The sequence below is a fragment of the Empidonax traillii genome, unplaced genomic scaffold, assembly GCF_003031625.1.
Source record: "Empidonax traillii isolate 1590-97213 ecotype Southwest subspecies unplaced genomic scaffold, ASM303162v1 scaffold785:size696563, whole genome shotgun sequence".
NCBI lineage: Eukaryota > Metazoa > Chordata > Aves > Passeriformes > Tyrannidae > Empidonax > Empidonax traillii.
Window position 1 is genome coordinate 265,369 of NW_020955978.1, and position 15,417 is coordinate 280,785.

Genomic DNA, 15,417 nt, shown 5'->3' on the forward strand with positions numbered 1-15,417 from the left:
GATTAAAGCAGAAAAGCAAGTTATACCAGAAAAAGGGCTCAGTACACCAGTAATGTGTAATGTAACTTGATTCAAGTATCACAGTACTTGAAACTGTGTACTCACTTACCACTGCCACTCCGAGAAGCAGCAGATATCCCTGGCACACAAGCAGCAAGATTAGCTGCAGATTCACTGCTAAAATTGAGGCCAGAATGCAAGAAACTCACATGAATCAGCAGGGAGAATTTAGCAAGCACGAATCATCCTAAGTGAGAACTTGCTAAGGTACCCAACTAAGAACTAACACACCTTACAGAAATTCTACTACAAAATTAAAATAAGAAGTCAGACAATTCATTTTTCTCCTCTTTTAAAATTCAAATTAAGCAAGAAATGTCTGCAAAGTCATTTGCCTTTCTACTGAGATGCTATCAAGACAATGTTGGTCAACTCCAGTACACACAGTAACAGGACAGTCCAAAGGCAGCTCAGCCAAAGTCTGTTCTCACCGGCCAAGATCTTCAAGGTTTTGCTGCTCCTTTAGCAGGTATGCCAGCTGGACAGCCAACTGCTCCTTCTCCTCGTGGATCTTCTCTCTTGCTGCCCTCTCAGCATGGAAATCAGAACAGTAAACCTCCATCTGATCAGAGAAATGAAATCATGCTGAGAATCTGTAACTTCGATTGAACCATATACATATATAATATATAATACATATCAAAATCACAAATCTGTGTCATCTACTCAAGACACCCACACGCTGCCAAGACCTCCACTATTCACAAGGTGAAGAAGACTCAGCAGTTCCTGGATTCTGTACAAGATACTTCGAGTGTCTTACCTGGGACACTGCTATTGCCTCTGCTGTACAGAGGCAGAAACGAGGCCCAGACAAGCAGTGAGGACGTGATTCAACCAGTGACACTAACAAATCTGTAGCACAGACAGTGGAACTGGGCCAAGGTGCCAGTTCTGTGCCTTAAATGTGAAGCAACCCCTTTTTAGTCACTGTTAACACAAGCTGGTTTGAGTGAAATCATCCTAAAACACATGCAGCAATTCTTAAGCTAGTGGTTTTAAATACACATCTATTCCCAAATTCTGTTTGCTGTGCCAGACTCCAGCATACAGTTCCTCCGACAGAGCCCCAGGATATGGTGGTAACGGCTCTGCAGGTATCTGCAAAGCAAGCCAAGTAAGGGAATTATGCTTTGGAGTTGAGGAAATGTATTCAGTATTCCAGAGTAAGTCACTAAACACCTCTTGGGTTCTGAATATTGGGTGGGGGAAGTAGCCAGTTTCTGAAGAGCTGATACCTGAGCACGGAGCACAGACATGGTTTCAAGGTCCTCCTCTTGCTTAGCAATTATCTGCTTCATTTCATCTATCTGGAGCTGCTTTGCAGCAAGGGCTTGTTCTGCCAACTCCACCTTTGCTTTCAGTTGTTCCACCACAGCTTTATCCACTCTGTCCAGCTGCAAAGAAGAACTGTGATTATGAGATGAATTCCAAATATGACCCTGCTCAAAGTGCAAGTTCGCTTCTTCCTCCTCCTGCCCTTGAAAAACTTCCAATTTTTTAGGTTATCAAAGGAACTTGGACTAAGACAGCGGTGGTGACTGATATTTTATCTTAAAGATTAGTTATGACCTTTCAAATTGCATTGTATCAAGATAAAATAGAACTCCCTAATGGACACTGCAAAGGCTATCTTTTCCTAGTTTCCAAAATTATACAGAAGAACCTGGCACTTCCATGGAGCTTCAGTTATGAACAAGACCCCACTGTGGCAGGCATTCTATTTAAGAATACAAAAATGTTTCAGAGATCTACCTTCCTACACTTACAGATGATGCTGCAGGAACACTGAAGTGCCTTTGTCTATCACTGCTCTCTAAGGACTGAACTCTGTACTGCACTGCAGGTTAGACCTTACCTGGAAAACACCATGGAGGTTACTGATGTGTGGATAAAGTTTTCTCTAACTGACAGCACAGGATCTGTGTTTACCAGAGCAGCTCTGCTATGTTGCGTGTTATTATGTAGAAGAGAAGTTCCTGCCCAAATATGATCTTGGATACATTCTCCCATCCCTTCCCGCTACCCTCTAATAAATTATGATTTCTTCTTGTGATGAGTTTACCTCTTTGAGTTTCATTTCATCAATTTGTTTCATTGCCTCAGTGAGCTGAGGAAGGAGTTTGCTATATGAATCCTGCAGGGTATTGTATCTTGACCTGTTTAAGACAAGAAAGGAAGTGAAAGTTTGAAACACTTAATTCTTTGCAATCTAAATAATGTTCGAAAAAGGCCACCCCAGTTCCCTACAAATCAATCTGCATTTCTGATGACAAAAAAATCACCAGACACAGACTCCAGAGATAAGGAGCAACTTCTCCAGCAGCTGAAAACATGTCCTTTGGGAAGTTCAGCCTCTCTGAACAGCTTGGCCTGACACTTTCACACTCCTTACGTGGACTGCACATGAGAGGGAGTGGGGAGCCAAGACAAACAGTGAGTCTCTTTACCTCAGCTTCACTGCACACTTGTCTCTCCTACTGCAAACATATTGTAGTAACCACAGACCTTTTCATTAATGTCACTTGCCCAGCACTGTCATCACCTGACTTGTCCCTGCCCTCCAAGATGTGTCCCCATTTACCCCTGCTAGTGAGTGGCACAGCTGTTGTCACTCCTCTGCTTCCTCTACTTGTATGTTATACCCTGCCCTATTCCACCTTTGACTTTGTGATTAAAGGAAGATAAAAGTCCGAGCTGACAGCTCAAGTATTCCTCAGTGAGGGGTTCAGTAGATGAGAGACTACAGTTTTCTAGTTCATAGGCTACAAACATAACACAGTTTCAAAGGCTGTAGAACACAACTGCAGTATTTCCAATTCAACTCCCCTTTGGCGAGGCTCCCTTGGACTTCCCTACCTTCCTGGAATACAAACCCAGGTCACACTCACTTTTCTTCATGTGTCTTGGCTTGTTCCAGCTTGACCTCTGACTGCATGCTCTCCACCTGAAGTTCCAGCTTCTTGACAGTGTATATTAGCTGCTGCTTCTCCTCCAATTCTGAGGCAGCAGCCAAACTTTTTCTTTCCAGTGCTTGGCACCTGACAGAACAAGGAAAACAGGTTGATCCCTCCTGTTCTGGGTTTGGCACACAAGGCACACAGTAAAAGGAACCCTTGAGTGGTTCACTTTAAAGGCTTATTTTGATGAAGAACATGGAAAGACAAAAATCCATCTGTACACAACCAGCAGAAAACAAAGCTGTTGAAACCAACACTTACTTTCTTACTACTATAAATCTCAAAAAACTGGAATTTGACAGAAAGCAACTAAAGTGAGAGCCTTGTAACCACTTTTATAACCTACACAATTGCTCTTCAAAAGTCCAAACAGTTCATGTGAGAAAGGTCATAACCAGGTCCCTTGGCTTCTTCCCCTAAAGCTAGAACAGGGACTGATTATATGAAGTGGTGAACAAGAAAAGATTTGCCTTGACATCATAAAAGGTTAAAACCCAAATCGTAAATTTCAAGGCACTGAGGTTCTATTTGTGGAACTAGGTTGGCAGCTCAGATTTTCTGACAATTGCTGTGTTTCTGTACTTTCATCTCCACTTACAAAGAAAGAGCAATCTTTTAGAGGATTTCTATGAAACAGTCATTTAAGTTGATATTTGTAGAGCTAGTGAGTTTCCCAAAGTGGGTGTTGTCTTACAAATATGTACTGAGTGCCACAACAAAACTTTAGTTCTTCTGAGCCTTACTTTTCTTGAAGCTTCTTCTGAATCAACTCTGCCTCTTTTAACTTCTCATGGGCTTCCTGAAGCTCCTTAAACAGAGCACAAACTTGCAAATTCAGGGCTTCTACTTCACTGCCAACCTTTTAGAGAAAAAATAAGGAAAATTTCATATGGACAATTCAAGACAGCAAAGCTGCAGGGTAAGAGATCTAAGCAGGAAGTTGTAAACTTTCTCTAGAGAAAACAGCCTAAGTCAGTCGGCACCATTACACTCTATACTCAGTAATAAAACCCAACTACAAGGCTCCACAATTATTCCTAAATATGGCAGAACCCCATTTTGACTTAACCCTTTCATAAATTCCAGGTAACTCAAAGACAGCAAACAGCCTCCCAGGGAGGGCAGAGTGGTAACTGCAGTTGTGCTTTCAAACGACTGATCTCAGGGGACCTGCCTGAGTGTCCAGCTGCTGTCTGGCAGAGGATGAGCTCTAGCCTCTTCTCCACCAGCCATTCCTCACTCTCCAAATGCAGATCCCTCAAAAAAAGTCCACACTGCACACCCCCCATAGTTCCAACAGTGATCTACATTTTACAGCAGGGGCAAGTAACATGAGCTCTGCTGACCAGAGCCTCTGCAGAACCCCAGCAGCACACGTGGAATCAGCTGCCATCACAAGCACATGAGTGCTGACCTCAGTATCAGCACTGCCATGAGGGGCATCTGGCTCAGGCTGTAACTCAGGCAAAGCTGAGATAAGAACACTGGAAACAACTAACAGAGACATCATTTGCTCTCCCTAGAAAGGGCATCTCTTGGCCTGACTGCAAACTGGACAAGTTCAACCAATCCAGCCCTGGCCTAAAATACTTGTCTTGGCCTTCAGAAGAGCACAGATCTCCAGCAGATCTCACAGCATATACCTCCTCAGATAACCCACACTACCTCACATACAAGCATCTCAGTTGCCTGTATTATGCAGATGCACTGAACCAGAATGGATTCCACAGCTATGGGGCACTGCACGCTCACCTCACGCAGAGAGGTTACAGCTGCAAGCACATACATTTAGGTGTCTGACTCTAGAGCTGAATCTCAAACCCAATATCCTCTCAAACTTTAAAACATGAGGACTGGGTTTTTGCCCGAAGGACTGGGTTTTTGCCTGAAACCGTGTCTCAATCCAAGACAGTTACACCCCACCATTGCAATACATGCCACTAATAACACAAAAAACCCTAAACCAGGTGCCATGTGAGCTCCATATTTAAAGTCTGTTTTAAAGTACGCTGATCCAAAAGCTGACCCAGGCAGCAGCCAAGAAATTCACCCAATCTGGATGATTTCTGGAGCTAGAAGTGTCTGCACCCCTCTCTGTTTGCTGGGCCTGGCCAGGGTAATGAAGTGTACCTGCAGTTACGCCATGCCTCCCTCATTCTTGGCCATCAATCTCACCCCTCTGGCTGGTGTAATTTGGAAGCAACTCTAAGCTACATATCGGAGAGCTCGAAGTTCACTTCCATTCCCTGTGCAGGATAATTGCCCCTTGCTCCCTGAATGCAAGTGGAAATCTAGGCCATGAGGTTGGTGACCTCAGCAAGTCAGCTGCACGTTGTTAAATCGTGGCTCAGGAGGACAGGTACTTACAGCCTCTGAAGTCTCTTCCTCCTGTTCGGTTTGTGTCCCACTCTCCAGGCAGTTGCTGATTTTCTTCTCCAGCTTTGACAGTCTGGAAAACAGAAGTCAACAATGATGGATTTGGCCTATGTTTAAGGCGAGATTGTCACTATTCAAGGATTTCATGCATGTGATGCACACTCTTTCTAACATCACAGCTACAGATGCGAGGTAGAATGGAAAGCACAGACATGCAGGAAAGTTTGCACAACCATGGGTGTTCCTGAGGAACACAGGACACTGAGCATGTACAGTTAATCAAAATGGATGTGTAAGTCTGCAGGTGTGGTGAAGGGCACTGACATTCTGTCCAAAGGGATCAATCTTTGGTACAGTCCAAAACTGCCAACCCTTTGGAAATGGGTTTCCTGGACTGGATTCAGCCTTTTTGCCGAATCCAGTGATTAACATTGCCTCTGTTTTCCTGTGGTATTTTCATAGGCTGAGGTTTCTAAGAATCGCCTGGTTATGGCTCATTACCTCTTCTAGGAAGACCACGTAGAATCAATTACTGTGACACCGACCTTTCATAGTAGATAATGTCCAGGAAGTCTGTCTCTGTGAAGTGGAGATCTGGAACAGCTACTGCCTGGGCAATTTGCCACCCCTGAGCAGTCGTGCTGATATAACTGAGCTGAGACAGACCCTCATGCAGATCTCACTGGGAAAACTTTCTCCCTTAAACAAGTTTGGAATTAAACTTACTTATAGACATTTCTAAGGAGCTTTTGCAAGCTCACACACTGCTAAATGTAGCCTGCCAGTATCACGAAAAGGACTGTGATCCCTGTTTTAGTTATAGTGATGATTCATACAAAACCAGATAACTACGGAGAAATGTGGAGAGAACATCCTCAACTAGTCATCATATAATTCTGACATAACCTGGGGAAAGTTCAAACTCAAGAGGCAATAAGTAAATTTTTTTGGAACTGTGATACTATAGGAAATAAAAATAAAACAGAAATTCTTTCGCTCATGGAAGAGAGCCTGTGGTTTATCTCTATAAGAACTACCACAATATTAAGTTATTACTGCTGAGTGCTCAGGAAATTCCCCATCCAAGTCACACTTATTTAAACTTTGATCAGCCAGAGGCTTGGTAACTGCAGCAGCCCTGAAAGAAAACAGCTTTAAATGTTACAGTGCACCTACTTCATACCTCTCTCTGTGATCCTGCAGCTCCTTCTCAAGTTTATCCCTCTTCTGAGTTTCATTTCTAAGGGAGCACAGCAGCTGGCTCACAGTTAGCTCCTCAGACTCCAAGTTCTTAGATTCGTCTGCAGATCTGCTCCTGCTTCAAATAAAACCAGATGTAAATAACAACAGCCACAACTTTACCAGAGCATTCATTTATCCCTGGGATCCGATCTGAGATGTCATCATTTCACAGTGATGAAAACCAGTGCTCTGAGGAAAGGGCTCATTCCCAATTCCCAAGAACCAAGACCACCAGCCACAGCCCCTGTGTGTGCAAATAAAGGACTCAGACAGTTGCCCTCCAGCTGAGGGAACAATTTAGTCCTTAAGCAAGGAAAGCAAAAGCAGTCACGACAATACAAACCCCAATGCACTTATTCTGACCTATTTTGCAGCCCTTTCTGCAAAGTGCCGCTGTCTGTTCCTAGAAATAACATTTTTTCCCAATAAAACATGGAAGGTTTCTTATCTCTGTCTCACTCCTTTTCAGAAAAAGAAAGCATCTTCCACTAAAAATGGTCATCACTTTCTCAGAAAAAAATGTCTTTACTGTTTCACTTCCCTCACATCCTATAGCTCTTTGCAAAATTACATTATGCTACTGTAAAGTGAACCAGAGCAAACCCAGAACTCTGAAAAATAGGGTAACTGATAAAACACTATTACCTCCATTTTTATGTCCATTCTGACAGAAAGTCAAAATCCCCCAACTATATGGTAAGATAGGTAGGATATTCACTCTGTACATTTTAGCAGCTCAGCTGTAAAACGGCATGTGGTTAACACTTTGCTTTTGTAGTTCACAACAGAAAGCAAAGCAGAGTCTTCTCTGTGCTCCTGAGAGCTGGAAATCTTTGGTGAGCAAAATTCAATACCCCAAAGAAAGTGTTCAGCCAGGATATTTTAAGTAAATAACTTTTATCAGGGGATTTTTAGTGCAGTTCTACTCTTACAGAAATAAACCCGTCCTGGGTGGATCACATTTCTCTGAAGGTGTTAACAGCACCAGTCTAAGGTTTCAGAGCTGGACAAAGACACGTGGTGACACTGGAAATATTTTAAGAGGTATGTATACCCCCTGTTCTTGTAGATATGGGTCAGATTCTCATCCAAAGGTAAGCAAGTCCTGCAGGAAATGTCTTCTCATAATAAGTGTTCTCGCAAGCCACCACTAACAACAAGCTTCATACTTGCAGTCTGGTCTGTGGTCAGCAGCTCTCTCAGTTTCAGCCACAACTGTAACACCTTTTTTTTCCCCCTCCCCCTTCAACTTCTTAACTACATGCTGAGGGCCAAATTTCTATGTCATTACACTGTTCTTCCTTGCTGATGTAAGGAGTGACAACTTGTGCATGGAGCACAGCTTTCTGGCCTGCTGTGTCCTCAGAGCTTTCCATATCCTTCCCTTTCAAAAGCAAAGGCACAGAGTAAGTCCGAGAGTTCAGCCAAAACCATTTGGCTGCTAAACTGGGCAATATCCAAGATGGAAAGTTTAACAGTATCAGATGTCTATGGCCACAAGGAGTAAAGGTTCAGCCAGGGGCAAGAAAGTCCCTTGTTTCCTGGAGCTGATGTAAAGATCAAATTTTGATAAGTAACCTAAACAGAATGCTGGTATCCTAAGCCCAGTAATCTGAAAAGCAGTGACTATCGCACTGCCAGCCTACCCCATCGTGATACAGTTCATACTAAGCACACACAAACAGGACAGACAGGTTCAGATCTGAAAGACTGCAAGACCTCTGACTCTTACCAACATCAGAATAATTGGGTAGAGCACAGATACTCTCAGATGGTCTCCAAAGGATAGGAGGGAGAGAGTCCCTGCAGCCTCTCTCTATGTTTTCTGTTTGGCCTTCCTAAAAGGCCCAAAGAGTTGGCAAGTCAGCATGTCCGTAAATGCCTGGCCAACTGGCCAGAATGTACACTCCCTCTTGTCAGCTGGTGAAAGTTGGGAGGAAAAATGTCACAGAATTGAGGGTCTTTCCAACACGGCAGGAAGACTACTGCAATGGAAGATGCAAAACCACAGAAAAATTGAATATTCTAGTGCATTCCTCATAGAAAAAAGTTCCCTCACACTGAAAATAAAACATATTAGAGAATTCTGAATCACACACATCACACAGGGTCCTACGTACATGTAGACAGCAACATTCCCGGTCGTTTCACCACTATTCTCTTGATGTTCCTTTGCAGTTCTATTTATTTCTCCTTCCTAGGAAAGAAAAAAACATTATTAGCTTGGTATTTGGACTAAGCAGGGCAGTGTTTCATTTGTTTGAGTTAAGGAAGGAAAAAAACCAGGGAAAACTACTATCATAGCAATATAGATTAAAAAAAAACCCAAAACTCCTACAGATCATCTTCATGTTTGGAAATTCTTCACTTGAAATACTTCACATGCCTTTCCCTTTATCTCTTCTGGACTGATTAGAGAAGAGGCACAATAATGAGATTTGCCCTTCTCCTTTCATCAGCAACTTCCATGACCACTCTCCCTTATAAAGATGACTGGGCACCACACAACCAACATCAGGTTGATTTAAATGCAGGGGATTTAAATCTAAGCCTAAAAATCATTCTGCTGCCTCCTACAAGAACCACTCTTCTTTCCCACTACAAAACTCACTCCTTCCTCTTTGTAGCCCAAAGGAGAATTCTTCTAGCAAAAAAAAAACAAAAAACAAAAACCAAACATCCCTGAAGGTTTCCTGCAGTCGGAAGTTTTCTCTGACAACTCCAAACAAATTTTAATTAAATTCTTTTAATTTTGTGTTGCATGCCTCCTTTCCAGAAAGGGGATGTGGGGGTTATAGGGATAGCAGAAGCTTGCATTTTCACATTTCACAGTTTGCCTGTGAAGATTTTTCAGACACAATAGTAGAAAAAGTGGGTTTTGTGCCTCTACAGTTTTGCACTTAGTTTTGTTTACCTCCATCCCTACATGTCTGCCAGCAGAAAGAGAGCTCCATTCTCAGAAGAAAATGCCCCTGTCTAAGCAAAGGTATTGCCCCTTAACAAAACACAGTCTTGATGTTCCCAGAAATTCCAACTAAGACGAGACCTAACATTCTTAACTAGTCTGAAGCCATCTGATGGACCATGTTGTTTTTTCCAGAGAATATTTTTAGTGCAATAGAGGCTCCCTATGAAAATAATTTACTTTGAGCAATAAAGGACAAAAGTAAGTTCCAAGTCCTTTATCACTACATCTTGTAGTACACAAGTGTCCCATGGCAGGCAATCTAAGAAACCAAGGAATCACGGAATCGTTTAGGTTGGTACCTGGCTGCAGGTTACTGTGTTCCTTTTATCCCCTTTACTTACGTGCATCCCAATCTCCACAAAGGAATCCTCTGCTGACATGCTCAGCTTCACTTGCAGTTCTGAAATGATGGCAACCAGATCTGCCTTCTCAGCCTGGAGCCGCTGCACCTGGGATTTCAGGTTCCTCACTTCCTTCTCGAGAGCCACGCAGCCCTCCTGGATAAACAAACCCTGCATCAGCCAACCAAAATGGAACAACAGCCAAGCAGCACAGAGTCTGAACACAACAGTGCCCTGTATCCCTCCTTCTCTGTTTAGGCTTGCCTGGAAAAGCCCATTGTACACATGTTTTGGTTCTCCAAACAGCGGGAAGTCTAAATTGTGAAAACAAATTAATCCAACACTGGGTATTGTGCTTCTGCAAAACATGAGACTGATTGTCCAAATGCAGATAATTAGGATGTAATTTTTTCCCTAAATCTATGCCTCTCACTACCACGTAAGGTATCAGCCAATATACAGAATTATTGTCCAGAACTGCTGTATTTTTTTCACCCGCATCCTTATTACTCTTCTCCTAGATCTAACCAAGATTCTAGGGAGAAAAGACCTGAGGGCCAGGAGCTTTACATATACACACACCATTTTCAGTCTTTCCCCATCATACAACTTCTCTGTACCCCATCTCTCCCTGACCTTCACACAAAGTCCTGGATCCCTTCCATAAAGTCTCTCTTCCTCAGAGATTCTCCCCAAACTTAATTGCTCTTTCCACTCATGACTGTCTCCTTCATCTTCTTTCTCTTCCCTTTCCCCAGGATTCTCAAAACCTTTATTTAAACCTCTACATAACCAGCAAGACTAATTTTTTTCCTCTCTTTTAAATGCCTCTCCCCATTATGTAACTTTCCCTGTAAGTTTTTTTGTCTCATTTCTGTAATCTGAGCCTTCTACCTCCTGATAACACCTTTGTTACACCACATACCATCCGTGTAAATTCTGGACAATTCCTGGAGTCTGAATTGCCTTCTCACCTATGATTATGCCAAATCTCCAGACTCTCTATGCTCACCCTACCTCCTGACTTGCTGCTGCCTATAATTTTGTGCTTATGCTGTAAGAGGATTCAATCAAGAGTCAGTTCCAGTGAAGGAGAGAGATGTTAGATTAATCAAGCAGGTTGGAATAACATGCTTTTAGTATTCAGAGAACAAGTTCTACAACAGATAAAAGGAGAATAAATCCCCTATTTCCTCTTAAAAGCATATTCCAGATTTATGAAATCCTGAGTTTACCTGACAATCCTGAAACACAACCTTCAGCCTGTAAAGGTTGTGCAAGTGATACTTACACAATCACACTATTTAAACACGACTTTCTCCCCGCCTTGCAACTTCTGAGCTCATTGGCCAATTTTGAATTACATGCTGAAACATTTCTTACAGAGCTCCATAAAAAAGTTGGGACAGGAAAAGAGAGTCTAATAGTGACTTCGTTAAGAAAAAGCCTAATACACTCATCCTTCATCAAGCAACACAGAATCCACATGGCTCCTGGAGGTACCAGGACACGTCAGTTTGTCTCTGTGTGGAACTTCTTATTAAATAACTTCTCACGTGACCATGTGGGACAAAAAGCAGGCTTTGTTTAAATAGGCTTTGCCCACAGACGCCTTCAGCACCACCTGCAAAATGTTTCCTGGCTGCAACACAACCACCTGCAGCATTAGAAATGATGTGTTACAGAGCCAAAGGTCAGAGAGAGGGAGGAAGCTCAGTCAGACTCAAATGGGGCAGCAGAAGCACAGATCTAATCTGAGCTCAGTGAGATTCCATAAAAGAAGACTGATATAATAAAAATAGATGGCATGTCATTATTTTGTTTACTTGTCAACTTCTCCCTGGAAACACAAATACAAAAAGCAATCAAATGATCATGAGACACATAATCTAACGAGCGAAGGGAGGGATAAAGTCAAGAGATATCCAAGAGTAAACAAAATAAAGAATGAAAAATTAGCAAGGAATGCTAATTTCTTTTTCCTTATGTCAAGAATGCTAATTATTATTGTTATTAAATGCTAATGAAAATGTAAATTATCTCAGGTGTGGCATAATTTTCTGTTACTACGCTCTGAGAGGCTTCACATTATAAAATAAGTTAGAGCTAAGGATAAAAATGGAGATGTTAACCAATTTCCAAGCCTCCCAGTGAGATGAATCATAAAAGAGAGTGAATGCTCCAGACTTTCAGTTCAAAAGCATGTCAATCCAACCAATTCCTTATTCACCATTTCAGCTCCTTCTTCTCTTCCCTTCAAGCTCTGAAGTTGTTGCTGTAGCTGTTCATTTTCAGCGCACTTGGCCTGCAAGCACTGCTTCGCCTCCTTAAACTTCGACTCATAAAATTCTCGTTCTTCCTTCTGCTTCTCTCTCCAGATGGAAAGTTCCTCGTATCGGTCCTTCATAGCTTGGTTATGCAACTTCATGGCTTCTAAATGGTAGCCAGAGACAAGACATTGATTCACATTAATACTCTGCCCGTGAAACAGCAGATTTCCACCACACTGAGCTCAGCACTCCTCAGTATCAAATGGGTTGGCAATAACTGGGTATGAAACGTGAACCTCCTCCTTGCATACCTTGAATACCAAACCAAAACTAAGCGTCCCATAGTCCCTTAGCACTATAATAAATAGCGTTAAATCCTCTCTTGAAATCATATGCCCACACTCTCTGACTTCTTGACTGTTCCCTAAGCCAAGAAGTACAAGTCAGAAGCACTGTCCACAAGAGGTACTTGGTATCCTGCTGAGTGTGTTATTTACACGATCAACCCAAATGAAGCTGCTGAACTGAGTTCCTGAAACTACTGAGACTTGGCAGGGAAAACAGGCAGCCTAGACTGGTAAATTACTGCATGGAAACAGATGCTATCAAACCAAATGTCTCAAATATGCCCAACAACGCTCTACTCGAACATTTGGTTACGACTTGATTGCAAGCATTGAAAAAATACACCAAACAACTTAGAGCCAAGTTATTTTCTCATATGTAACAAAGTCAGTGAGTAACATCAGTCTTGCTATTACAACAGGCTTACAAGATTTTGAGGCAGTCAATGAAATTATTTCAGACTTGCTTTTTTTTTTTAAAGCAAACAACTCAAAGTTGATTGCTTAAAAATATTTTATATTTTCCGGTAACTTCCATTATGTCCTGACGTCGTATTATAAACTGCCCACAAATCCTTCAGGTTATGTAAATAAATGTAGTCTGGAGAAGGATTCTGCAAGTTATGAGTTACAGCAGCTGTAAATATGTCCCAGAACATTATCTTATATGATGCAGAACCTTTTAGCAAAATACCAGAGGTACTTCTAGAAAAAACTTTCCTCCTAGATATTCATGAGACAGAGAACTTGGACCAGGTCCGAAAATGATTCAGGCGGAATTTAAACACTAATATAAAATCAGAACACAGGAGATCCGTGACTTCATGCTCTGCTGTCATATAAACAGTGAGATACCTCTGTCTTTCACACAGAAAACTCCCAGATCCCTTAGGTTTTATTCTAATCATTTAAAGGAAGAAATATCTGACACCTAAATTCCTAGGATCCAGAAACAAATCTATCTCACCTGAAAGACTCACATTATTGGGAATTATCAGGGGAAGCTATTAGTTTCTCCCAGATAGACCCTGCCACAGCTATCACTTCCCTTCGAAGCACAGAAGGTGCAGTACTCCCCCTCCTGATGCAGCCATGGCAAAATGTTAGTCTGTAATGGAGCCAACAGTCCTATCATACAAACCAAAAAAGCTTTTAGAGGTTGATGAGCAAAAAGCATATCATAGGAAGAGATTTTTCACCTCATCTCACCTCCTAAAATACACGCTATACTGTGTGCGTATATATATACATATATATATTTTATATATATAAAACATATATATTATAAATATAATATAAATAATATAAATATGTATTTATAATATATATATTTATATATAATTTTATATATATATATATATATATATATATAAATAAAAATTCTAAAGCAAGTAATTGGGCTGTTCTCCCCCTAGTCTTCCATACCAATTCAATCTGGTATGTCCTATCCATCATCTTATTTATGTGCCCCATCAAACTGGCCCCTTGCAGAGTCCTTTATACAGCGAATACTACCCAGGGATAAAATGTCACCCAGCCAAATGAGTACAGAATTCATTGCACAAAACAAACAACCCTTCAGATGAGACTTGGGGCTTTTGTATTTCAAGACCAGCTCACATGTGCCTTCACCTTTTAACTCATTGTTCTCAGTGATTAGTTCCTTCATCTGCTGTAGCATCTCCTCGGGGGAGTAGGTACCAAGGGCAGGAGCAGCCCTACTGTCCACTCCGTTTTCCATTTTACCCTTGGGATGCTCTCCATTTTCAGCAGGACGGCCCTTCAAGTTGCCGGACATCTCTGAAGCAGCTACTACAAGGTTTGCAAAGAGAAAAATCTCAATTTCTTGCTCAATTATGAAGAAAGTATAATCATGCATTCACTGTACTATGACAAGCAGGCCTCGTGTCTTGTCACAGCACCCAGGCACCTTCAGTCTCTCTGACCTCCAGAGTATCCACGAGCGTCCATAAAACATTAATCTCCCACGGGGCTAAAACACAGGACCCCCAAGACTGCTCTCGGGCCAACAACCCTCCCTCGGGAGCCCGTTCCTCTGAGAACGAAACGAGACCTCCTGTCTCACCCTTTCCCTCCCCGCCGCCCGCACGGCCCTGACAGCGCCCCGGCACTGCCTTTCACGCCCACATCCCATTTCCACTGATTTTTAACTTTCATTTTCGCTTCCTCGTCCCCCTTTCCCCTTCTCTGGCATAACCTCGGCGGGGTTCCCGGGAGGCTGCGGCGCCCGCCCCCGCCGCTGCCCGGGCACGGCCGCTCCGTCCCCGTGCGGGTTCGGCCTCCGGGAGCCGCAAGCCCGCGTTTTCCCGCTTGCCCTTCCTTCCTTCCTTCCTCCCTCCCTTCTCGCAGGCCCACCCCCGATCCGCCGAGCCATCAGGCGAGCCCGGTAACGGCCACCGCCGTCCCCCCCGCTCCGGGCTGGCCTCGGGGAACGCTCTGCCCGCTCACCCCTCACGGCGCGCCCATGGCGGCGGCGGCGGCTCGGCCCGCCTCAGCTGACTGAGCGGCTGCCCGCCCCGCTGTCCCCGTCCCCGCCTCCGCCTCCTCCTTCTCCGACGCCGAGGGGATTTCCCAGCCCCGCTCCTCGCCGCCCTTGGGTACGAAGCGCTTGCTTCCCTACACATCATCCCTCCCGGGTTACCGCCGTGCGGAGCCAGGAAATTCGCCAGCCCGGCAGGAACGGGAGCAGCAAAGTCGTGTGGGGGGCATTGCCCCGCCAGGGGGTAAAGTCCTGCGGGTCCGCGGAAGGAGGAAGGTTGGAGGAGATGAGGAATCAGACAACGGCAGCAAGAGGGATGATGAATCACAAAATCACGGAATCAGTCAGGCTGGAAA

At 43.3% G+C, this 15,417-nt stretch overlaps 1 protein-coding gene across 4 annotated transcripts in view; it reads right to left on the reverse strand.

Annotated features, from left to right (window-relative positions):
- The window catches only part of OPTN (optineurin), a 17,023-nt gene extending 1,871 nt beyond the window's left edge, over window positions 1-15,152 (reverse strand). For 2 of the 4 annotated variants that reach the window (XM_027901442.1, XM_027901440.1), the window contains exons 1-12: window positions 14,938-14,971; window positions 14,194-14,373; window positions 12,178-12,380; window positions 9,948-10,103; window positions 8,759-8,835; window positions 6,580-6,714; window positions 5,388-5,469; window positions 3,764-3,879; window positions 2,952-3,101; window positions 2,126-2,219; window positions 1,299-1,457; window positions 492-622 (exon numbers count right to left, since the gene is read on the reverse strand). In XM_027901442.1, coding sequence (XP_027757243.1) covers window positions 492-622; window positions 1,299-1,457; window positions 2,126-2,219; window positions 2,952-3,101; window positions 3,764-3,879; window positions 5,388-5,469; window positions 6,580-6,714; window positions 8,759-8,835; window positions 9,948-10,103; window positions 12,178-12,380; window positions 14,194-14,373; window positions 14,938-14,956 — 1,502 coding nt within the window. In that variant the 5' untranslated portion in view covers window positions 14,957-14,971. Of the gene's footprint in view, window positions 1-491; window positions 623-1,298; window positions 1,458-2,125; window positions 2,220-2,951; window positions 3,102-3,763; window positions 3,880-5,387; window positions 5,470-6,579; window positions 6,715-8,758; window positions 8,836-9,947; window positions 10,104-12,177; window positions 12,381-14,193; window positions 14,374-14,937; window positions 14,972-15,030 lie in introns of those variants that run through there. The other 2 variants (XM_027901443.1, XM_027901441.1) reach the window with 2 other exon arrangements.
- Window positions 15,153-15,417: the final 265 nt, after the last annotated feature.